Source organism: Macrosteles quadrilineatus, unplaced genomic scaffold (genome assembly GCF_028750875.1).
Source record: "Macrosteles quadrilineatus isolate MER2022 unplaced genomic scaffold, UCM_ALF_1.0 Scaffold_1__1_contigs__length_201487025, whole genome shotgun sequence".
NCBI lineage: Eukaryota > Metazoa > Arthropoda > Insecta > Hemiptera > Cicadellidae > Macrosteles > Macrosteles quadrilineatus.
In genome coordinates, this window is record NW_026542594.1 from 173,235,025 (window position 1) to 173,261,438 (window position 26,414).

At 35.6% G+C, this 26,414-nt stretch overlaps 1 protein-coding gene across 1 annotated transcript in view; it reads right to left on the reverse strand.

The window, feature by feature from the left end:
* The window catches only part of LOC128983211 (serine/threonine-protein kinase 32B), a 36,746-nt gene extending 11,515 nt beyond the window's left edge, over positions 1-25,231 (reverse strand). Inside the window, exons 1-5 of the mRNA XM_054402422.1 lie at positions 25,075-25,231; positions 17,011-17,083; positions 7,780-7,835; positions 6,408-6,573; positions 4,611-4,770 (exon numbers count right to left, since the gene is read on the reverse strand). Coding sequence (XP_054258397.1) covers positions 4,611-4,770; positions 6,408-6,573; positions 7,780-7,835; positions 17,011-17,059 — 431 coding nt within the window. The 5' untranslated portion in view covers positions 17,060-17,083; positions 25,075-25,231. The remainder of the gene's footprint in view (positions 1-4,610; positions 4,771-6,407; positions 6,574-7,779; positions 7,836-17,010; positions 17,084-25,074) is intronic.
* Positions 25,232-26,414: the final 1,183 nt, after the last annotated feature.

Below are 26,414 nucleotides of genomic sequence, written 5' to 3' on the forward strand. Positions count from 1 at the left end.
ATCACCACATCTGGTTGAATTGTTTAAAATATTTACGGAACGATTAGTTGTTCTGAAGGATAGATTTATACCATGTTTTTTTCAATTGTTTGGATAGGCCGTTATGCAGAATGTTACTGTATTCAACGCAAACATACTTCTCATTGTCCTTTCTTGTGAACTCAGATTTACTGGCTTTTGATTTATGTTTGTGAATGAGCTTATCAATTAAATTAATATGGTAACCATTGGCTATGGCAGTGTGTTTTATTATGCCTATTTCTTTCTCATAATTCGCAATAGACATGGGTATGTTCAAGAGCCTATGTACCATACTGTTGTAAGCGGCATGTTTCTGAGATGGCGGGTGGTAAGATGAGGCGTGGATTGTCATATCTGTTGTGGTTGGTTTCCTATAAACACTTTAATCAAATTTGTTGTTGATTTTCTCAATAGTGAGGTCTAAAAAGTTGATTTTATTGGCGTTTTCAATTTCCAGGGTGAATTTTAGCTTTGGATCAATGCTGTTTAAATATTTATGTAATATATCAAGTTGTCTAGCACTTCCATCAAACAACAGTATAGTGTCATCAAGATAACGATGGTACATTAGTATTTCATTTTTGAGTTTATTTTTATCAGAAAATATTTGTTCATTCTCAATGTGGTTAAGGTATATATCAGCCAAAATTCCAGATAATGGAGACCCCATGGCTAGTCCATCACATTGTTTGTAAAAGTTGTTGTTGAAAGTGAAATAGTTTTGATTAAGTATTTCCTTAAGTAGAACTATTATTTCATTTACTGCCTCTGGTAATAAATCGGAATCGGATAATAACTTGTTTTCAATGATGGTTAATGTTTTGTTGACAGGGACGTTGGTGTATAAATTTACAATGTCAAAAGATGCCAACGTTGAATGCATTTTTATGTTTGTATTTTTTGTCTTGTTGATAAAGTCGTAAGATTTAATTAAACTGTAGTTATTTAAAAACTTAAAGTACGTTTTCAAAATCTGTTCTAGCTTTTTAGCAACTTTGAAGGCTGGTGCTGTTGTGTAATTGACTAAAGGTCTGATTGGTACACCGTCCTTATGGACCTTAGGTATGCCACGTAACGTAGGTGCAGAAGGGTTGATCATTCTCATGTTTTTTATTTCACCCTCAGTAAAAAGCAATTTACAACCATTTAGTATTTTCATAATTTTCCTTTGAGAGGATTTAGTTGGATCATTATTCAATTTAACTATGCCGTTATCCCTAATAAAGTTGTTTACTTTTGTAATGTAATCAGTCCTTAGCAATATAACAGTGGTGTTTCCTTTATTAGATTTACATAACACAGCATCGTTGTTTGAGAGCTTACGTTTGATGTTCTTCAATATAACCATTAACCATATAAACCATGAACAAAAAGATAAAGAGACAATAATTTTATCTGATTTTGACTTTTACCCTAGAGTTATCAATAACACGAATATTGTATTTGATTGCGAAGAAACTAAATTACTAGAAAAGGGTCTAAAGTATAACCTCCCAAAACTTGGTAACAAAGCCATTTTTGACGAGTTTATTAAAGCCGAATGTGCTATAAAAGCCATCCCTAATGAGGATGACCAAAACACAGCTAGGGTACTCATAACTAGGAGTCTAAATAATAAGATCAACAATCCGTCCCACACAAGTAAAGTTTCTCCAATGCATAAGAAAGAAATGGTTATATTGAAGAACATCAAACTTAAGCTCTCAAACAACGATGCTGTGTTATGTAAATCTGATAAAGGAAACACCACTGTTATCTTGCTAAGGACTGATTACATTACAAAAGTAAACAACTTTATTAGGGATAACGGCATAGTTAAATTGAATAATGATCCAACTAAATCCTCTCAAAGGAAAATTAAGAAAATACTAAATGGTTGTAAATTGCTTTTTACTGAGGGTGAAATAAAAAACATGAGAATGATCAACCCTTCTGCACCTACGTTACGTGGCTTACCTAAGGTCCATAAGGACGGTGTACCAATCAGACCTTTAGTCAATTACACAACAGCACCAGCCTTCAAAGTTGCTAAAAAGCTAGAACAGATTTTGAAAACGTACTTTAAGTTTTTAAATAACTACAGTTTAATTAAATCTTACGACTTTATCAACAAGACAATAAAATACAAACATAAAAATGCATTCAACGTTGGCATCTTTTGACATTGTAAATGTATACACCAACGTCCCTGTCAACAAAACATTAACCATCATTGAAAACAAGTTATTATCCGATTCCGATTTATTACCAGAGGCAGTAAATGAAATAATAGTTCTACTTAAGGAAATACTTAATCAAAACTATTTCACTTTCAACAACAACTTTTACAAACAATGTGATGGACTAGCCATGGGGTCTCCATTATCTGGAATTTTGGCTGATATATACCTTAACCACATTGAGAATGAACAAATATTTTCTGATAAAAATAAACTCAAAAATAAAATACTAATGTACCATCGTTATCTCGATGACACTATACTGTTGTTTGATGGAAGTGCTAGACAACTTGATATATTACATAAATATTTAAACAGCATTGATCCAAAGCTAAAATTCACCCTGGAAATTGAAAACGCCAATAAAATCAACTTTTTAGACCTCACTATTGAGAAAATCAACAACAAATTTGATTAAAGTGTTTATAGGAAACCAACCACAACAGATATGACAATCCACGCCTCATCTTACCACCCGCCATCTCAGAAACATGCCGCTTACAACAGTATGGTACATAGGCTCTTGAACATACCCATGTCTATTGCGAATTATGAGAAAGAAATAGGCATAATAAAACACACTGCCATAGCCAATGGTTACCATATTAATTTAATTGATAAGCTCATTCACAAACATAAATCAAAAGCCAGTAAATCTGAGTTCACAAGAAAGGACAATGAGAAGTATGTTTGCGTTGAATACAGTAACATTCTGCATAACGGCCTATCCAAACAATTGAAAAAACATGGTATAAATCTATCCTTCAGAACAACTAATCGTTCCGTAAATATTTTAAACAATTCAACCAGATGTGGTGATAAATATGACGAATGTGGTGTATATAAATTAACTTGTGCCAGTTGTCCTAGCACGTATACTGGGCAGACAGGTAGAGATTTCAATACTAGATACAAGGAGCATAGACCAGATCCTCGTAATACAAAACAAAAATCATCGTTTGCTCAGCATTTGGTCGATAAAAACCATGATATGAACGATATTAGTAAAGGCCTTAAAATCCTACATATTTGCCAAAAGGGAAGCAGTCTTAACACTCTCGAAGAATTCGAAATTTATAAGGCACAGGTTAATGAGAACAACAATTTTGAGAGCGTAATTCTGAATGAAAAACTTAAATTCAAATCCCATCACATTTTCAATAGCATATTAAAACAAAGGCAGAGTTCGACGCCCATTGGTCAGCAGTCCACATCAGCTGATAAGACAACACCGACACAACTAGTGCAGTCTGCATCCTGACCTTGACAACGGTGTGCGTGCGTCCTGCCCGTGTATTTAATAGGCATATTTAAAGTTTTATTCGTTTTTCGTAATGTTTTCGTCCCGTCCGTGTGTATGTGTTTGTGTATGTACTTTTAGTAGAAAACAATGACAAGGATTTCACCATCCAACTGCAACGTTTTGACAATGGCCGATACAAGCCGAAACATGTAAACGACCTTCAATTAAAATGAGCTGTTTGTCGGATTTATAAGGTATGTAACCTATTTATTATATTGAATACAACAGCTCAGGAGCTAGAATGGAAATGAATTTTAATACCAAGGTTTGCTGCTGCTGGGCAGGTAAAAAGTTTTTTTTTCTAAATGTTAATAGTGTTGGTGAAACGAATAAATTTGCCAAATTTGATCAACATATATTTATACAGTATCATAACACAACAGTTGGTTTATTCTCCATAAGAATAAATTAAAAATTAAAAACTTTTTCGGCATTTTCTCCTTAAATATGTGTTGAATAAATTTGGTAATTTTTTCATCCTACACTACCTATTATTTGGTCAGTGGTGGTTAATTTGAGTGGATTGTGTTTTTTGGCTTCTGGGGACCTAAAAAAGAAAAAAGTAAATCGGTCCCAGTTCCAGGTCATACCATTAAGTGTAAGGTAATAGCTTATTCTCTATATGGGAAATTCACTAAAAATTTAAATGATAATTTTCTTCGGTTATCTCAAAAATCACATATATAAATTAAAGTTTAAGATTAAGCACTGAAGGTATTTTTACTTTAACCAAAAACTCTTACAGTAAGCTATTTTAGTGTCATACATTAGTTTGACAAACGTATCGCAGTATTTCTGAGCTCCTAATAATGCTCAATAAATTATTTTCTTTCGTCTACAGTTTAGTAGTGTATAGCAATTGTATATCTATTTTTTTACTTCAAAAATGTTACGTAGGTACCAGACAGAAACAAACTTAAGCGAATGTGTCAACAAAATCCACAAAAAAGCTTGGTAATTACGATAACACCTCTATGCCACAGAAAGGCTCGAGATACGACTTCACCACATATAATAAAGACTTCTCCATTTTTCCCCACAACAGACTATACTTTCCCCTATCTCACCTGTGCACTATACTCTTGCTTTGTAGATAATCCAAGGCAGACCCCAACTCACAAATGTACAGTCTGACTCCTTCCTCAGTGAAAGACACATCCTGAGCTATGTGATACCTAAGGTCGCCTCCCAGCAGGAGGTCGGACACCATGAACAGGTCCTCCTCATCTGGGGACAAATATAATATGGTTTTATTATGGAGTATAACTAAATTAATAAATGTCATCAGCAAAATAGCATTTACTTTCTCATGTTAGCTTTTCAAAACCCCTTAAAAAATGGGTAAGCGGACGGTGTATCTAAGTTTTTTACGTGTAGCGTTAAACATTTCAAACATTTATGTTAGCGTAATCTAAAGATTACGCTAACATAAATGTTAGCGGGTAAACTTGATTTGGGTTGTACCAATTTGTTAAATAGGGCATCAAATACAACATTACATATTAATCAATATTATTTTGCCCTTATTGTGGAAATCCCGGTTTTATGATATTTTACGGGTTATATGAAAAATTACCATCTACACAGATTATGGATTGGTACCCACGTGACAAAGTTGGCCCAAATTTGTGGTCTGTAGCTTTTATGTACATCCATACACACATGCAGGCACATATAAATACACACACACAAATATCACTTGGAAAACCAATTTTTTTCGTCTAAGGGGGGCCCAAAACAAACACATCCACCCAAACTTTAAACTCAAAAATCTGTAAGAAAACAATACTTTCTCTAAAAATGATGTATAGCCCCCTATATATTTGATTTTACATTAAAACGTTGGTGGTAAAGCGACCGGAACCATTTTGTTGTGGTCACTTTACCACCAACGTTTCAATGTAAAACAAATATACTATATAGGCTACTATTTAAAAAAAGTCTTCATTGTTGATAGTTTTTGTTATAGAACTAGTATCTAGCACTAGTGAAAACACTTCTAGCGATGAATGTATCGTTTACGTATATAACATTATATCACTTTAATAATTTAATAAAGTAATATTTGAACAGACATATAAACACCCTACGAGCGACAAGTCATGTTTTCGTTTTCTATGAACAAAAGACAATAAAACATGTAATCAGCTTTGGGGCAAAATTTTAAAGTCAACTTAAAAGGGATGGGTGCATCCAATTTTTTTTTCAGAGATCTAGTTAATGTATTTTGATAAATGATACAGCTGTAGACCCAATGGAGCGAGGAGATAAGGCGAACGCGCTGGACCAGAAACATCAACAGCTGTTGGCTTCTCACTTGACTGGGTACAACAGTAGTGGGATTACAAGGGGGTGGGGGCTTTTGAGGGAATGATTGGTAAGAGGGTAGTGAAGGAAATAGCGTTGGTTAATGGGGGAAGAGGATGTTAACCGAAGAAAAGACTGAGAAGTAAGGTCGATTTAAGAGATTGTAGGGGGGTGAGGGTAAAACATCCATTATAGTGTCATTAGCTACACAAACACCTCAAACAACTCTTGAATTAGTACTATCGAGCGTTGTTTAATGTGCTAATAACTCGAAAGTCGTTCAATAATTTTGGGAAAACAAATTTAAGTTCAGAAATGTATTTATACGATACCCATACATATATTCCACTTTTATCTATGTTAATCTGAGATGCTAGTAAATTCGATTTTTCACTAATCTCAAAAACTTTTTTTATTTGTTATGATTTTAATTTATTACTATACTATTAGATTTAGGATAGGTAATTTTTATCTGGCAAACAAAAGAAATCAAGATCAAATAAGTAACACTACATATATTCTAAATATATTATTTTCTTAATACAATAACAACTCACCCTGAAAAGAGAACCACAGGTTGACGAGAAAGGGATGTTCTAGCTGGGTAAGAATATCAACTTCCCTCAAGACATTTTTAAGGGCGTCCCTCTCCAAGCACTGGTTCTTGTGCATGTACTTCATCGCGTACATCTGTTTGGTGTCCTTCTTTTGAACTATGCAAACCTAGGGACGTAAAAATAGTACACTAGAACAGTATTCGGTTTAGAATAATGCTTGTGAGATATTTGCCGAAATGCTTTACTAAAATGCCACACATAAAGCATAAAAAGTCTTGTACACACTCTAACAATGATGGACAAAACTGGACAACATCTATAACTGTGATGCAAAAATATTTTTTTTAGTTAGTCCCTTAACCCTACTTCAGGCATTAAAGCTTCCAAAAATGCTAAAGTGTATTGCGGTAACTGCCCTTGATGTAAAGAACAATAATCACACAACGATTCTAATGAACCAAAATAATTTTTTTTTAAATTAATGATTGATCTACAATTCACAATGTATGTCTTTAAAACAGTCATTAGGTCCTCATAAGGTGTTTGAGTAGTATCATGTACTATTTTCATCCCTTAAAAATTTACTTAGATAAATACAACATTTTTTATTTCCAAAAATATACAAACACATACAATAGTTGAACCTTAAACAAGTTCATGCCTGAACCTTCCCAATAGATAGTTAACTTACAAAATAAAAGGGGTATAGTGTTCTCATGGTTAAATAAAGGAAGCCATAATAGGATATCATAGACATGAACATACAGAGGACAAAGAAAAGTGGTTTGATGGACTCTAATAGAGATTTAAAAAAATACAATGTACCCTTTGTAATATTCTAGTTTACTTTACAAATTATTATCCTTTGGCGTATGAATAAAATTTTACGCTGGGTTTATATGAGAAGGAAGTGAATTTGTGGTTTTGTAGAATTAGTCATAACGTGGAGGATGTTTTAATGTGGATGTCCCTATATTATTACGCCAAAAGTAAACCCCAACACTTTTTCCTACAATATTAAAACATTCTATCCAAAACAATAGTATTGAAAATTATATTTATAAGGTTTTGTGAATCTAAAGTTTGTTCATAATAAATATTAGTCAATACAGTAACGTATACAGTACAGGTCTCTTCTTGGAACTCCATTGGGTTCTCAATGAGTTTACAAAAAATTCCTTCAACAAACTTAATTTATTTAACGTGTTTAGTTGTTAGGTAAACATTCCTATAACTATTTGTTGTAAAGGCGGTGTTGTAGAAGTGTACAACCTATATTGTCTAAGGAATTTAAATGTTAAAATAAATCCCTGCTATAAGTTATTAGCTACAAAAATTTTATGTAAGTAACATAAATATTTTAAAGCCTTACCTTGCCAAAACTGCCTTTTCCAATAGCACGAAGTATTTGAAAGTGGTCAAAGTTTACTGAAAAAATTTAATAATTTATAACACATAATGTATATTTTAACCTTAGACTAGGACCATATTGCAAATATTTTAACGAACTGAAAAGAGAACATAAAAATAGCATCACGCTTCATTACATCGAGTTTTATGTCATTATTAAGGCAGTGAAAGCTCAACAGATCATATTAGTTCATTCCGAATTGAAATCAATTATTCAAATTACCAATTCATCTCATTAAAACTTTCAGGAATTTTCAAATTTACATAAAACAATTACGATTTTACTATTTAAATAGATAAGGATGCATTTGACTAAATTAATTCAATAATTACGTGTTTTAGCCTTCAGATCATTGATTATAGCATTTGTTGCAATAATGTTTGTTTTTCTTAGAAAATTTAATTAATTTACCGCATATCAATTGAAAAATTACTAATCAAGTGTGGACTGAATGGAGAAGTGCAGTCTAGAGATAATCTTTGTAACGAGCCTTTTTCCTAGGGGGGTATATTTTCGCTATTTGCTGCGCACCGATTGTTGAGGTGAACGAGCGGCGGCGGCGAACCTGGCTAGCGCCCTTTGACCCGGCTTATCAGTTCGGATAAGCTTGGGTATCCTGGGACTACTGGATAGCCGAGAAGGACATTCTAGTGGTGGATCCCGTACAGTGAAGAAGGCAGTGTTGGTGTCCAGTGGAGACGGACGGCGTACGTGGGTGGTACAGAGAAGTGTACGGTGTCGTGTGATATTGGTGCTCAAGGAGTGAGTGTCGGCATTCAAGTTGGGTAGTGAGTCAGTAACCCACTTGTGGTGAGTGGACGACGTTTTATTATATTTTGGTTTAAGAAAGTTAGAGAGTTTGAGTTGTAACCGTGCTGGTCAAAGCCTGTCAGTAGTTAGGATTTATATTAGTAAGGAATAATATTAAAGTGTATTCCTGACGGTTCTGGGCAGGTGCTAGAGCGCAAATAATATAATTTAATTGACTGTAGTAGATATTATTTTGCGTTGTACCTAGAGTTAGTTATATTATTAATATAACTCTGAGGCCCAACAAACCTAAGCTGCACGATTTAGCGTGCGTAGTTGGAAACACGTGGCCAGTAGGCTAGTAGCTAATATTATTAGCCGATTAACAGAAGCCCAGCTAAGTAACATAAAGTTGGTAGTAGCAGTAGCAGTAGTAGGGTTGTTATTGTTTATTCATTTGATTATTTTAATTTAACCTGAACAGCTTGTTTGGTAGTCCAACACGTTATCTTGGTAGCTTGGATAGCGGAGTACCGGCTATCAGATAATATATTTATCTATAGTGTTTGGAGTATTTAATATTTATTTATCTGCTACTAAGTAGCTCAATATTTTAATAGTGCCATTGCCATTTAGTTTTGCTTGTTTGGCTTGGTATTTATTGAGACCAGCTACTGGTGTTGTAGTCACTCTACCTATAGTGCACTTGTATTGTTATCTGGTATTTTTATTGAGTGAACTGTTTGATTCTTAGCTTGGGCATTAGAGTTGTGTATTGGATTATAGTGGCCTAGTAGACCCCGCCTGGTGATAACACGCGTTGTGGTTTTTATTGGCAAGTCGTCGTGTAACTCACCGTGTTTTAGGCACTCTGGGCTTAACTATTGGATAGTTAGGACGAAGCCCGAGTTGCGTAGTCAGCAACGACCCCCTAGGAGTGTGGAGAATCGGCGTAGGCCTGGTAGTGATTATTGCACGTTTGTTTTGGTGACTTGTTTTTGACTTGTTCACAGTGCCCGTGTATGAGCCAGTCCTATACCGGTTAGACCCGGCTTTTGGCCTAGTGGTTTCCCTGACCTTATCGCAGACCCTGGAACTTTACCCGGCCATTGTAGGCTGAGCTATCCCGGCAAACGGTGACGACTGCACTTTTAATATTATTTTCCCAGTGCAGAAAATTTCGTCGCAAGATGGCGCCTGCGAACAGGGACTGAGGTTGGCAGTGGTGCTGAGTTGCTGACGTATTAACGGCGCCCGAACAAAATAATTTTATTTGTGCAGATTTGCTGCGGACTTGTGCAGATTGGCTGCGGACCTGAGCTGTTGAGCAGAGTTTTAGGCAGACCTGCTGTGATTTTATAGTCGGTTGGGTAGGCCTAACCTGTTTTCTTTTACAGCGTGGTGTGTTGTGAACCCTAATTTATTTAGTGGTTGTATACATAGATATTAGTTAGTAATTTTAATTTTGCTAATTAATTGAGCCTTATCATTGGATATTATTCGAGTGAGAACCCTTATTGTGTATTTGTGGTTTGACTTTCACACCCATAATTGGTTTGATTTATTATTTTGCTAATTAATTGAGCTTTATCATCGAATATTATTTGAGTGAGAACCCTTATTGTGTATTTGTGGTTTGACTTTCACACCCATAATTGGTTTGATTTATTATTTTGCTAATTAATTGAGCTTTATCATCGAATATTATTTGAGTGAGAACCCTTATTGTGTATTTGTGGTTTGACTTTCACACCTATAATCGGTTTGATTTATTATAACGGTGTTAAATATATTTTAATTGGTTACGCCCTTATTTTTGCGGATTTGTCGTGGTGTTTTGAATTTTAAATATGGTTGTGACTACGAGTACGACGTCTGTGCTGGGCGGTACGCCTATTACGTCTGCTATTGCTACGACGAGTTCTGGGGTTAGCTCCGAACTGTCGGTGATGACGACATCGTCATTGTGGCCGGCGTCTTCGCCCGTTTGGCCGACAATTTCTTCGGTAGTGGCTACGACGGCATCGACATATAAAACTAACTGGATTGCGCGCAGGCCGTAAGGCTCGTGTAGAGCTTTCCGAGCCAATACAGGTGTGTATCGGGGTTGCCGCATGGGCAAATTGAAGGCAGCATGTGGGATATAGCGCGCGAAACCGTGTTGTCGACACCTGACCTTGGGCGCACGTGCGTGTTACAATAACCTCGGAATTGTAGATTTTAGATTTCTTCAAAAACTCAATTCCCTACAAAATGAGGAGGGTCTTAGTTTAGCCAATAAACTGTCCGACAAACACATATTTTTCAGAAATAGGAAAATGAATGTCAAACTTGCTGCACAGACTTTAAGTTCAAGCGTTGCCGACGCGCTAGAGTTTTTACTAAAGAATGGCCATCCTGATTTCGTAGGTTGTGAGGCAACAATTGAGTTTTTGAGGATTATTGATCAATTGTTTGATTTTTTGAACAGCAGAAATCCATTTGGGAAAAATTTCAAAGCACCGATACGGAAGGACAATTTAGAGTATATGAATGATATGCTACAGAAATGTTTGAACTATTTAACCTGTTTGAAAATTGAAAAAGTTTCTATTCTCCATCATGCCAGAAAAACGTTTGCTCTCGGCTTCATCACCAACATCCACACGATAAATATTTTGATGAAAAGTGTATTAGAGGAGCATGCATTTAATTACATATTAACGTACAAGTTTTCTCAAGACCACCTGGAATTGTTATTTTCCTGTATAAGATCTCGAGGAGGAAATAACAATAATCCAAATGTGAAACAGTTCCAGTGGGCTTTGAGAAAACTTATGTTTCGCAATAGTGTCCAGCCATCTGATAAAGGCAATTGCTTATCATTTGACTTCAATCAACAAAGTTCTGTAATGAGCTTCAACGAATTATCCCAAGTAGTTGGACATAGTGATGAAGCCGATGATGCTGATGATATAGAATGTATGTCATACATGTTAGAAGGCATAGAAGAGTCGTCTTACTATAAAGACAATGTACTATATTTTATTTGTGGTTATGTTATTCGAAAGTTGGATCCTAAACTGAAATGTGAAGAATGCAGTAATCTTTTGGTAACTGGCGATTCAAATCCAAGCCCTTGCACTAATTTTACTGATTTTCTATCAAAAGGAAAATTAATCAGGGCTTCACCAGATGTACTGAAAATTGTTAAGTTCATGTACAATCAAATTGTTGCATATTCCAAAGATTGGCAAAAATTTGATGCTTCAAAAACTATTTTATTAGCATGTAGAACCTTTGCTGGTAACGTTTTTCATAATCATAAAGGTAATAATGAATTTGGCGAGGAAAGCCATGACATGAAATTAATCAAACTAATTGGTATTATGTTTAACAAAATTATATGCCACAGCATTTCTAAGCGTAAAACAGCAGAAGCTTCTCTATCAAAGCTTGGTATGCGGCAGAAGTTAAATAAGCTTATTCTTTTTAGCAATGTTTAGGCTAAATATGTTTCTTTGTTTTACAAAGTTTCCTAAATAAAATGTTTCTTATACAATCTAACCTTGTTCTTACTAATACCTTACCCCAGAATATTTTGTATTTTACGAGAAACTAATAAAACCCATTTGTTACATAGACTATTTTGTATTGTAACATTGAAACATAATTGTTTTCGTTAGAGTAGTAAGTGAAGAAAGAACCAAGTCATAAAGGTTTCTTAATTGTACTATTTTATTACTTTTATTCCATCATAAAAAAAAATAAAATCGGAATTAAAATTATATTTGATCAGAAACCTCAGTGTGAAATATCCGCCGTCAGTTAATATTTATTAATTGTAGTACCCGAACTCGGCTTCTCACAGCGTTATTTTTACATTTTTATTACTTGTACAAAAGTTCATGAAAATTGATTATTAAAATGCCTTACAACGTTTTAGTAGAGAGTAAAGGGCATGGATAAAGTACATCGTCCTGGCCGCGACAATGCTAAGATGTGGCGCAGCGAGTCGCTTAATCCCACATTACGCCTGCAAAATCTAAAACGCAACCCCGGTCGTTGGCTCGGGTCGCGGAGCCTAGCAGCCGATCCAGTTAATTTTATATGTCGATGTACGACGGTGACAACTTCGTTGACCTATTCCGCGCCAGCGACTTTGTCCTTGGGGTCGCAGCCCCGGGACGTTCGCGTGGGATGGATCTATGACCTCTCGAAAGGGGAGCTCATGAGGACGATGGACCAGTATGGTTTGGTGACCACTGGTACTTCTGCGGAATTACGGCAGCGATTCTCGTCGTTTTGGAAGCAGCGGAATGCCCGTCGGTACAGCGATGATAGGCTGTGTACAGCTGGGGCTGCTGCACCGACATATTTACCGCCCGCTACTACAACTGTGGAGCTTCCTGACCCCCTGAGAACCGTACCTCAGGTACTGGGTAATGCGGAATCGAATCAAGCAGAGATAGTGGGACTTAGCAGGGAGTTAGAGGTGGTTAAAGAGATCCTTGGGTTGTCTTTGGAGACTGATACCCGGACTCTTAGAGAACATCTGGCATCGGTGGTGCGACAGGCGAGAGGCTCGCCGAGTAATGGGGTCGGCTATGGGTTCGAAAGACCCGCCAACCCTACGTCCCCTGTGGTGGCTGCTCCAATGCCTACCTTTGGGTTACCTAGTAGACCCGAGGGATGGCAGCGGCCCAATGATAGTTCTGAGAGACCAGTCCGGCCTTCTAGCTTGAAGCTGCCACGAGGCTCGGATATGCTCTCGAATGAGGCCAGCAGGGTGCAGCCGAAGAATTGCTCCAAGATGTGTGACATGGTCCGGAAGTGGGGTTTAAAGTTTGATGGCCGTAGAGACCCTGTATCATTCCTGGAGCGTCTTGAAGAGCTGAGGGGGTCCTACTCTATATCATCAGAGGACCTGCTCAGAGCGCTGCCGGAGCTGCTGCAAGGCTCAGCGCTTCTATGGTACAGGAATTGTAAGGAGCTCCTGTATTCATTCGAAGCTTTCCGGCATCAGTTTGAAATCCAGTTCTTCCCACCGGGATATTGGAGGAACTTGGATGAGGAGATCCGGAAAAGGACACAGGGTGAAGGCGAACACTTTAGAGACTACGTCGTTGCCATAAGTACCTTGCTTAGGCGTAGCGGTACGTTGTCGGAGCATGGTAGATTGGACTTGATCTACAACAATATGCGTCCCGAGTACAAGCTGATGGTACGCCGGCGTGATTTCAGCAACCTGGCCGAGATGGTGGAGTTGGCTGAAGACTATGAGGCCTATCTGCGAGAGAAGGCGGCCTTCCGACCTCCTCCTTCACCAAATGTAGCGCTGGTTTTGGAAACCGCCTACGTTCCCAGGAAGAAAGCTGAAAAGAATCTTGAGACTGTCACGTTCGAAAGAGGTAGTTTTGAAAGACCGTCTCCTGAAGCCAAGTCAGTTGGGCAGCGGGTTGGTTCATACTCGATCGAGGCTCGTGTACGAAGGCCCGCAATGACAAGGGAAGATGCTGATGGTGTGCGGTGCTTTAGGTGCCAGGAGATCGGTCACCTTGCCAAAGGCTGTGGTAAGCCGAGGACCATCTCATGTTATGGATGTGGCAAACCTGGTTTGACGGTGAATCAGTGTGGATGTCGGGCGGGAAACGGCAGGCCAGCTCAGACATCAGGAGGTCAACTGGGCAAGGCCACCGAAAACGAACGACCTCGGATTGGTGACATGTGAGACAGAGGTAGTAAGAATGGGCGTGGGTGATGACTGTTCTGGCCAAGGTGGCCGCTTAGACAGTGTCAAAATTGGTGACGAAGACCCCGAAGGCCCTTGCAATGGAAATCCCCGTCTGGTTCCTGATGCCAAATCTATCAGTACCATGTTGGCTGGTAGTGGCTAGTAGAAGAGTTTTTCTTTGTTTTAAAGTTCGAGACCTGTGGTGTAGGGTTCACCATTGGGTTAGGGGTTGGAGTATTTTGTTTTGGCCGGAGTTCAAAGATTTTTTTTTTCTTTTTGGCCGTTTTCTTTTTTTCATCCCGATGTAAGTGGGGGATGTAACTAGCCTTTTTCCTAGGGGGGTATATTTTCGCTATTTGCTGCGCACCGATTGTTGAGGTGAACGAGCGGCGGCGGCGAACCTGGCTAGCGCCCTTTGACCCGGCTTATCAGTTCGGATAAGCTTGGGTATCCTGGGACTACTGGATAGCCGAGAAGGACATTCTAGTGGTGGATCCCGTACAGTGAAGAAGGCAGTGTTGGTGTCCAGTGGAGACGGACGGCGTACGTGGGTGGTACAGAGAAGTGTACGGTGTCGTGTGATATTGGTGCTCAAGGAGTGAGTGTCGGCATTCAAGTTGGGTAGTGAGTCAGTAACCCACTTGTGGTGAGTGGACGACGTTTTATTATATTTTGGTTTAAGAGAGTTAGAGAGTTAGAGTTGTAACCGTGCTGGTCAAAGCCTGTCAGTAGTTAGGATTAATATTAGTCAGGAATAATATTAAAGTGTATTCCTGACGGTTCTGGGCAGGTGCTAGAGCGCAAATAATATAATTTAATTGACTGTAGTAGATATTATTTTGCGTTGTACCTAGAGTTAGTTATATTATTAATATAACTCTGAGGCCCGACAAACCTAAGCTGCACGATTTAGCGTGCGTAGTTGGAAACACGTGGCCAGTAGGCTAGTAGCTAATATTATTAGCCGATTAACAGAAGCCCAGCTAAGTAACATAAAGTTGGTAGTAGCAGTAGCAGTAGTAGGGTTGTTATTGTTTATTCATTTGATTATTTTAATTTAACCTGAACAGCTTGTTTGGTAGTCCAACACGTTATCTTGGTAGCTTGGATAGCGGAGTACCGGCTATCAGATAATATATTTATCTATAGTGTTTGGAGTATTTAATATTTATTTATCTGCTACTAAGTAGCTCGATATTTTAATAGTGCCATTGCCATTTAGTTTTGCTTGTTTGGCTTGGTATTTATTGAGACCAGCTACTGGTGTTGTAGTCACTCTACCTATAGTGCACTTGTATTGTTATCTGGTATTTTTATTGAGTGAACTGTTTGATTCTTAGCTTGGGCATTAGAGTTGTGTATTGGATTATAGTGGCCTAGTAGACCCCGCCTGGTGATAACACGCGTTGTGGTTTTTATTGGCAAGTCGTCGTGTAACTCACCGTGTTTTAGGCACTCTGGGCTTAACTATTGGATAGTTAGGACGAAGCCCGAGTTGCGTAGTCAGCAACGACCCCCTAGGAGTGTGGAGAATCGGCGTAGGCCTGGTAGTGATTATTGCACGTTTGTTTTGGTGACTTGTTTTTGACTTGTTCACAGTGCCCGTGTATGAGCCAGTCCTATACCGGTTAGACCCGGCTTTTGGCCTAGTGGTTTCCCTGACCTTATCGCAGACCCTGGAACTTTACCCAGCCATTGTAGGCTGAGCTATCCCCGGCAAACGGTTGCGACTGCTGCACTTTTAATAATTGTTTTTCCAGTGCAGAAAATCGCGTCGCATCTTTAGAATAACCTCAAAGGTACAGTAATCAATCCCTGCTATGGTCTGCCTCTTCTACCTTTGCCAACTCTTATATCTTTCCAACCCTTTTCCTCTGTCCTTAACGAGCAAGAAAATACGAGAGCTGAATAGGTTTCATTTGTCAGGTTTGAAAGGAGCGGTCTTTTGATTAAGACTACTTGTCATGTGTTTCTTAGCTAAGACATGTAAAAGGGAGATGACTTTTGAAGTCGTGACATAAAACGACCTTGGTCGTAATATGTGGGTTGTGTTTTAGTAATGAAACAACCTGTATTATATCGTTATAGGTTTTGAGACACTGCCATGTAATAATAAAGCTATCTCGAATAAGTTGACACCAAAAAGTAATCACAAATGGAGTTACAATTTATTATTGGACATTAACTTATCGTACATTTTGTTTCTAGGTTATTTAGAAAAGTTAATTCTATCAAAATCCGATCGTAAGAGTTTTATAGGTTTGTTGAAAAATAACATAAAATAATTTTTGTTATATTAGATTAAATCAAGTTATATCGCGTTTTGTGTATTTATACGTCTTTTTTCTACAGAGTAGTACATTTTTCATGAATCACAATTTAACTATCAACATGCAAAAGGGTTTGTATGTAAACCTATACTGTACATTACCTATACTCATTTATTAATCATCTAACAAACTCAAAGATGCACAATATCTTAAAGTACTAATTATACATTATAATAGGTTTGTTATTATATCACATATAATAACAATTTTTACCAAAACTACTTGTTTCAAACTGATCATGCTAGTAAAACTGACAAGTTTGACAAGATACATAAAATGATCTTGTGTTTGGAGACACGACTAAACTTCAACTTTACGTGTTTTCGTTTTGTAAGAGAATAGTGAGTTTTGCTTGTAATTAGTTTATTTTTTTATTTAATTAAATTAATTGACATATACCTTCTTCGTTACTTAATGTTTTGTCCAGCCTGGACTGATGTGCTCCCATGTTGTCCTAGATCTCCATGACGATCTGAAATCAAACGGAAAATAAAAATTCCATATAGCCTAGTAATATTATGTAAACAAAAATATTAAAAAGTTTAATCGTAAAAGTTTTAATGTTTTAAGGGTATAGTGAATTTTACGCAAACAGCATTTTGAAATAAATAACACTAAGTTATTCAACATAATAGATATTACTCACTGAATTGATTAAGTTAGTATTATACAAAACGTAGTCTAAGGAGGTCAGGAAAGGAATATCGTGTGTAACAACCCAAGTTTATTACCCTATAGACTCAGGAATGTACGATCGATACCCGCCCAATGTAACTCACGAGACTGACCAACAGTTTTACGCAACTTTAACAATGAAACTATGGTAGGTCAGTAGCTTTGAAAAGGTTTTTTTTAGGTTGAGAATAGTAAAATAGATTTTTGACAGAAACATGTTTACGCACTCAGGTGTGTTTACGCCGTTCTGTCGTGTAATGTTCCTGCGGCTTTATTGTCCAATAACTACTCACTACAAACCTAATAACTGAACCCTTTCATCAGGTACGAATTAAAAATAGTCGTGATTTGACAATAACTGCGTGAGTTAGTAGCCCAACTCAAAATGCCACCATTTCAACCACGGTGTTTTCTTATCCTAATTCTAACTCCCATCATATCTGGAATTTTTGAAATCTCTCTGCGTGGGCAGAGTCTATACCGATAAAACCTTGTCTGTAGTATTTTGTCTTCCTCTAAGATGCCAATAACTTTACGCCACACTACATTATTTTGACGAACTTCCCACTCAAGGATTTAGTCCAGAAAACAGCTGTTTGCCGCCAGCTTAACCAAATGGGGGTTTATTTCATACTACTGTACTGTAATGAGTTTATACCAGACACCAAACAGCTGATATAAATAAAAACATAACATCTCTTAGAGGTTATGACTAGTGATTTTTAGTCCTTTAATTGGTGGAAATATATAAGGATTTGTACGGATTTAGTAGTATGGCGTAAAATATCGTACGTCACTCGTCCAAAATGTGTTTACCGGACTCGTATGGTAATCCCGTACTCGACTTCGTCTCGCACAGGAACGACCACACTCGTCCGGTAAACACTTATTTTCAGGACTAATAACGTAATATACTATTACACCACACTACACTATTTTGACGAACTTCCCACGCAAGGATTTAGTCCAGAAAACAGCTGTTTGCCGCCAGCTTATTCAAATGGGGTTTCATTGCGTACTACTGTATTGCAATTAGTTTTACTGGACACCAATCAGCTGATTACACTGTATTTAGGTGGCAGTGAGTGGTTATAAACAAAAACATAACCTCTCTTAGAGGTTATGACTAGTGATTTTTAGTCCTTTAATTGGTGGAAATATATAAGGATTTGTACGGATTTAGTAGTATGGCGTAAACTATCGTACGTAACTCGTCCAAAATGTGTGTACCGGACTCGTATGGTAATCCCGTAACGACCACACTCGTCCGGTAAACACTTATTTTCAGGACTAGTAACGTAATATAATATTACGCCACACTACCTACACTATTTTGACGAACTTCCCACGCAAGGATTTACTCCAGAAATAGCTGTTTACCGCCAGCTTAATCATAGGGTGGTTCATTTCGTACTACTGTACTGTAATGAGTTTTTACCGGACACTAAACAGCTGATATAAATAAAAACATAACCTCTCTTAGAGGGCATGACTAGTGGGATTGTTAGTTATTTAGTAGGTAGTATTATATGAGGATTTGTACAGATTTAGTAGTATGGCGTAAAATATCATACGTCACTCTTCCAAAATGGGTTTACCGGACTCGTATGGTGATCCCGTACCCGAGTTCGTCTCGCACGGGAACGACCACACTCGTCCGGTAAACACCTATTTTCGGGACTAGTTATGTAATATACTATTACATATATTACATCAGTGATACCAAAAAGGACAGTTCCAACAGTGTATGCTATGCGTAAGCTACCCTGAGTGCTGCCTGATACTGCACTTGGCCAAGCCTCAATCATAACCAATTTATGATGAAGCGATTGAGATAACTGGTTTTGTAGTTGAACCTTTAACAGCCTCCCCTACAAACAGTTCTAATCAGGTAGACTATTAATATTAGGTAAAATAAATATCATTTACGTAGTAGACACTCTAAAAATAAACTTAAACTAAACCTAATATTTTATTTAAAGTTGTGCCCTTAGGAAATCAGAATGTGGGGCAAAGTCCTTTGAATATTCGTTCTCACAAATCGTTTAAAGCTCTAATCATCGTTTTGATCTAACATAAGCCTATATATATTTATTTAAGTATTTAAAACGATAACAACAAATTTGACATTACCGTGTTAATAATAAAGGGTGGTCATAACCCCCCCCCCCCTACACATTTTAAGATTAAATAACTAAATAACAAAGCTACATAGAAACATGGAAATTCTTTCATTAAATAGAAAATTAAAAAATTAAAGTGACTGCAAAAAATTCAATAATAGGAAAAGTAGTTATAGAAAGACTGAAAAAATCAGCTAAACTGATATTTTAATTTATGTTTCTCCTGAGGTGAGGAGAGGACCCTTCTAATATGTTAAGACTATATTTTGTACAATTCTCGTTGTTCGAACTGCCTCTACCACCATTTAATAGAATTGTTACACGGAGATTTACAGCCATAATCTAAACGTAGCCTTCTTCCAAGAGTTACAGATTTGCTCTCATGAAACCAAAGGCTTTGGTTTTTATTGCACATTAGTAATTTTGTTACTTAAGTCAGTTACAGGTTTAATACGCCAAATATCATGCCCAGCTGGTGTACAAAAGTCCATTTTTGACAGTCTGACTATGCCATAACACAAGTCATTGAGAAAAAATCTAACATACACTCACATTTAGTGATGTTTACACACTTTTTATAACTACTTTTTATAGTTACTGACATTTGTATAAGTATTTGTTGCAGTTATAAAACTGTTTAAAATTTGCTTTTCAATTAAATAATTCCCATGTTTTTATGTTACTTGGTTATTTGTTTATGTACCCTTACAATGTGCCTGATAAGTATGACCACTCTGTATAATAGATAGCAAGTTAATTGGCATGAAAACAAAGTAAATTGGCAGGAAACTATGGTACTGTACTCCTAAAATGTAGTTTTTTATTTTTGTAATACTGCATGGTTATAAGAAATTAAAACATTACGATGAATTGTTAAAGCATTAACCTTAAATATGTTTTGTCTTTCCATTTGTTAAAAAGTTTAAACCGTATATAAATTCATGCATGATTCTTTGGCTAAATTGTTTTCCACGAAACCATTATCATTTGCAGCTTTATTTTCGCCTGCTAAATGTCAATTATATTACACGCCACTGCCCCATCAGAGCAATAGTTGCACGAGAGTTTATTACATTATTACATAACGTACCATTGTTTATTTTTACATCTTAATAACTCGTTTGAATTATTTAACCAGTGTATTAAAACTCATCTTTCAGAACTGAGCGGATTTGTAAAATGTTGTTCGAGTTACATCAACGGATTTTAAATAATAAAGGAAGTTTTTGTTATTGTGGAAAGGTACTAATATTTTTGTATTAGAATGCATATAAATCGTCACGGAAGATGCATACTGACGTATCTTGATTTTTCGATCTTTTCAGGAGAGCAGTTTAAATGTTTTGACCCTGTACTTGACATTGTTGCGTAAAAGGTATAAGTAATATGCTTATGAGTTTTTGAATTTAAATAGGTAAATATATCCCCTTTAGGTTAGTGTAAGTCACATTTAATAATATACATTAATATAAATATAAATAAACAATTGAATATTGTATGTTATTAGGTAATGAGTTAGTTGTTTTATTATTTAAAAGTGCGAGTTATTGAATTACTTAAATAACCATTGATAACTCAAGAATTAATAAAAATTATAATCAATGGTGATATTAAGATTATGTAGGCTACTGTGTGTTAGGTCTTATTGAAAAATACCAAGTGGTGATGTTTTTCAAACCCCTCACCCTACCATCTACACCGCCAAAACGTATATTCTGTTTAATATTCTGATTGTGGCATTGATTTTTAACAAAGAATCCACAATATTTTAACACCAAAAATACTTTTTTAACCCACTAACAGGGTAGGGGGTAGGGGTCACTCATTTTTTTAAAAACAGCAATCCCTATCGAGTGACCCCTCATTTTGGAGGTTTTGTCAAGACATAAGCAATGGTGCAAACCCGAATAGCCAATATGTCACCCCTAGCCAAAATGGAAGGTATTTCAAACCCCTCACCCTACCATCTTCACCTTCAAAACGTAGGTTTCAATTTCACTGTGGCTTTATACACATCAAAATTCTACGAGGATTAATAAATTTTAATTAACACAAAACTAGGTAACTACTAAATCCCTATTAATATTTCAGTAAATATAACAAAGAGAATTTATATCCTTCTATTTGCGGAAACGATGGCAACCAAGTAGAACAAATGTCAAGACAGAGTTCGAAAGTAAATTATTGATAGTTATCGATTGGCATTTTGCCACAACCGAGCGACTTTACACCAACAGAAACTTGCTATCTAGGTTACGGTTTATAAAACCAAATGTCTTGCTCGTTTGCGGGTTTACCGTGGTTATAAGATGGCTTAGTGTTGTTACAACCGTTATTAAGGTTAACCACGAAGTAACAAAGCAATATTGAATCCCTAATGAGATTCAAGGCTTATCAGTTATGATAACAAACAGGTTTCAGCATGTTGTTGTTTAATCCCGCCTCAAATTTAATGAAATTTCTCCTAAATATTAACTTTTTGTATTAAGTTCACAGTTAAATCTTGCCGTAGTTGAAATGTCATAGCGTATTTAATCTTTTGCGTATTTTATACGTTTTTATTTAGGACCAGGATTAATTATTGTTTAGGATGAATTGACATGATTAAACTATACAGTTAGAATGAAGTAATAGGTAATACTCGTACAAAATAACGTGAATGTAAGATCATGATTTAGGATTGTGATTTTAAATATTTAAGACTTGCAACTGCAATTATTTAGATATATCAGTTGACATATCTGGATGGGGAAATGATAAATAATGTGCATTCTTATGCATAAAGTAAACACAAGTAAATTAAGTGTTGCGAACATGAGAATACAGTAAGCTTGGAATGACAAGAAAATCAGGAAAATATTTTAATCTTAATGACTGGCTCTTAAATAACGTGGTTTAAGTTTTTCTGAAATGGTTTAAGTAAGTTATCTTAGAGAAACCAGGCACATAGAATATAATCATTGGGGATACTACACCTAAAAACTATATCAGGATATAAGATTAAACTATGTATGAAACTTATACATAATCAGGAAGTAGTTAATTTAAATAAATTATTGAATTTAAATTTATATTTAGGAAAAGGAGCTCAGATATATGGTATGCTAATTGAATTAGGGATGAAAAATGCTGAATTGGATCGAGATACAGAATCCTATATAGGATTTAAATATGTGAGTAGGATAAGAAACCATTGTGTAAAAGAAGGATTTGAAAGTTGAGTCTAAGCTCAGGACACATAACTTAATAATTAAACAAGATATAGGAAAGTTGTATAAACTTACTATAAAGTGTGTAAATTAAGTATTGAAACAAATCTGTATTTTTTAAACCGAAATAGATAGAAATATTCTGTTTTTCGCATTGATTTTTAACAAAGAGTCCGTAATATTTTTACACAAAAAATATTTTTTTTACCCACTAACAGCGTGGGGGTAGAGGTCACTCAAGTGACTCCTCATTTTGGAGGTTTTGTCAAGACATAAGCAATGGTGCAAACCTGAATAGCCGATATGTTACCCCTAGCCAAAATGGCAGGTATTTAAAAATTTGTTTTGATAAAAAAGCAACCATTTCACGAATTCAAATTTTTTAATACTTGTCATTTTGGTTAGGGGTGACATATCGACAAGTTTTCACCGTTGCTTATGTCTTAACAAACCCTTCAAAATGAAAGGTGGTTTTTTAAGTCACCTTCTACCCCTGCCAGGTGAAGGGGGTTAAAGAATATTTTTGATGTAAAAAATTGTGGAACCTTTTTAACAATCAATGCCACAAACAGAATGTTTCTATCTATTTCGGTTTTAAAATTACAGATTTGTTTCAATACTTTATTTGCAGACTGTATTGGTTTCAAGTTGAAGGATATTAAGATCAAAAGAATAAAGTGTATGCCAAGTTTATACAAACCCCCTAAGAAGAGTTTGCGATTTTGTTCCTTAGGCTGAGAAAAATAACGTATACATGTATAACGTTTACATATATTTATAATGTATACAAATATACATAAAAAAATCCTCTATTATCTACCTGTCTATCTATGGTATATCGTCAGTGGGTTAAGAAAAGAGTTAATGGGTATAGGGTATTTAATTGGATTGTTGAGTTCTTATAACAGATAAATGAATTGAAATACTTAGATTTACTGAAGCAATACTTCGTTTTGTTTTTGTACATTCGTTGATTTTTATACGTACAATACGTTTATTTAAACTTACTATATTAGATGTATCCAAATCAAAGCGTTGATTTACAAATTGTAATTGATATTCATTTTCTTATTGGTTTCAAAAACTATTTTAGTTTAAGTTAAGAGTATTTTTCTTTTTGTAAAACATTGTATCCATACTAAAAAGAATCAATTGAATATTTATTTGTAGTCTAAATACAGATGATTATTATTGACAGTCTAATTCTCAATCCATAAAGTAACCCTTATATACAAATAATAATGATAATGCGTTAATCCTAAAAGCTAAAAGCAGTTATAGCGGGCTAAGTGATCATTACAAGAGTAGGATCCATGCCTAACCACTAATGTTGCGGTGTATATGTTTACCAAAAGATGGATGCATAATAGAAAATATTAAAATTCCCACCAGGGTCTCTGTTTAAATTGGTCATTGAAATTACCAAAACGCTGTACAGGATTCGATTCTTAAAATATCGTAATAAAGTTTTGCTACCGTAACTAAACTGTAATAATTTTCATTTAAAATCCGTTTTGAAAATAGTATTTAAGTGATAAAAGAAATGCAAGAATCTTAAATTAATACTTTTACGAGTAATGACGTTACAAACAGATGGATATTTATAATACAATATGATGTGTAACGGTAATGAATATCGACAGCTGACAGAATGTCAATAGTTTGGAAAAACCCCTAATGTTTGAAAAAAAAACTTGAAAGCCTATTCAATGGAAAAATAACTATTTTACACTAAATATGTATTGAAGTAAAAAAAAAATTACAATATAGTTTAAGACGTTTTTATAGTTTCATATTTTTATCATGATTTAAGAAGTAAAAAGGTTAGACTTTGACTCAGTGCCACTTTTTCATGTAACTATTGGCATAAGCCTACGACAATATATAGAATAAGGAATAAAATTGTACATGTTTATGCAGTTTTTAGTCGTTCGTTAAAAATACAGTTTATACAGTGTCAACCCAAGTCAATAACTCGTATTATTTGTTATGAGTGCTAACGATACGGTATGTCAAAAAGTGGGTTATCCAACAATACGATATGAAAGAAACTGTATTATGCTATCAACGTATTACTTGAAAATAAACGGCTATGGCCAAAAAAAGTAAAATATATTCCCTTCAATTCATTTTCAGAAATGGAATATGAAATATGTGTGTGAAAAACTGCCACACTGCACTGAATCATGAATTATGAACTCATCATGATTTATATGGAAAAGTTATTTTCGTAAATGTTATGTTTTGTTATGCTATGTTTACTGTGTATGTTGTCATGCTATATTGTTTACTCATGAAATATTTGAAATGTTTCCTTGATTTCGATAATAGTAATGCTACACAATACCGTGCTAAAACAAATCTTAATTGCTATAATTCAATTAAGATAATTTCTTAGTCAAACATTTTTTTACCTTACTATATATATTATTGTTAAACATCAAAACACTACTAACCTGTTTCACTAACTCTATAAGATAAATCTCCAATTGTAAACACACGGTCATACTGCGTCACTGTTAGTGTTGAAATGTCAAAACATAATTTTACAAAACTACCTCACATAGTTGTACATGTATATGTAATTGGTCGTGTAGATTATAAACTAGTGACGTAATAGGTCCCAGAGATTACACTACGATAGCCAGGCTACTACTAGCAGTTGCGCCGCAGCACCACCTGACTCAACAAGTGCCCCCCCTTCTTAACCCCTCTCCCACCCCCACCCACCGCCCCCACAAGTGACCACCTCAATAATGAAGTGTGCTCGATAACAAGTACCCCCAACACTTCACATCCCCCACTTCCACTTCAATATAATTGCATATTACAGCTCGTGTGTGTATTAGTAGATCGTTCGATAACGAATGCTTTTAGAAACCTTTCGCATTAAGTCTAAAGGGGAATGTAGGATTTAGGTTATGGAATAGGGATTAGTAGTTGATAAGGTAGTGAAATTATTTGTAATCTGTAGGCCGATAGTATTAGTAGGGCTGTACAAGTTTGTCCATTTATTAAGAAACTTTTTATTAAATTGTTTTGACTATAAGCTGTTGACAGATGAATTACCCTCCTTTCCTAATTTCTTCTTCGTATTACGTAATATTTCTGTGCAATGTTTTAATACTTATCATGCAAAACGTATTCAAAATTCCATGTAGTTGTTGTTCTTATAAGCATTATAATGTATAAACTTGTAATTTCTTCAAATCAAAGAAATGTTTAAGGAGAAGACAAATATTTGGACTTACTAAGAAGCCTTAAAATTCCACCGGAGTCATTAAATAAAGACCGACGATTATTGTGTGACTAATAAGCTCACTCACAATCACTTAACTTGTCATATCTTACTGTCCATTTCAGTTTCCACTATTTCATTTACCGTTTTTAGTCTAACATTTAGAAAAGCAACTGGTTTCATAGAGGTCCATCTGATTCCAACTATGGGTAGATTATTATAACGAGGTTTCAACCCTAGAAAGATCTACATATGGAGAAAGACCTTTGGCAATCATTAAACGTATTAGTGATATCCTGAGTTTTATGAGAATTATTTTTAAATACATTTTTGTGTAAATAGTAAGAAAATCCCCCTGCCGTAGCAAACCTGCAGACTAAGCAAATTTTCCATTTGCCTGATTATAATTTCCAAAATAAGTTATAAAATACACTACAATATACTTATTGGAAGGTTTGGAACTATTGTGATAGCTTTTCGTTTATAGTACAAACCATTCAACATGTTATTTTCAACATGATTATACCTTAAAATGTATAATTTATTTTTATATAGGTA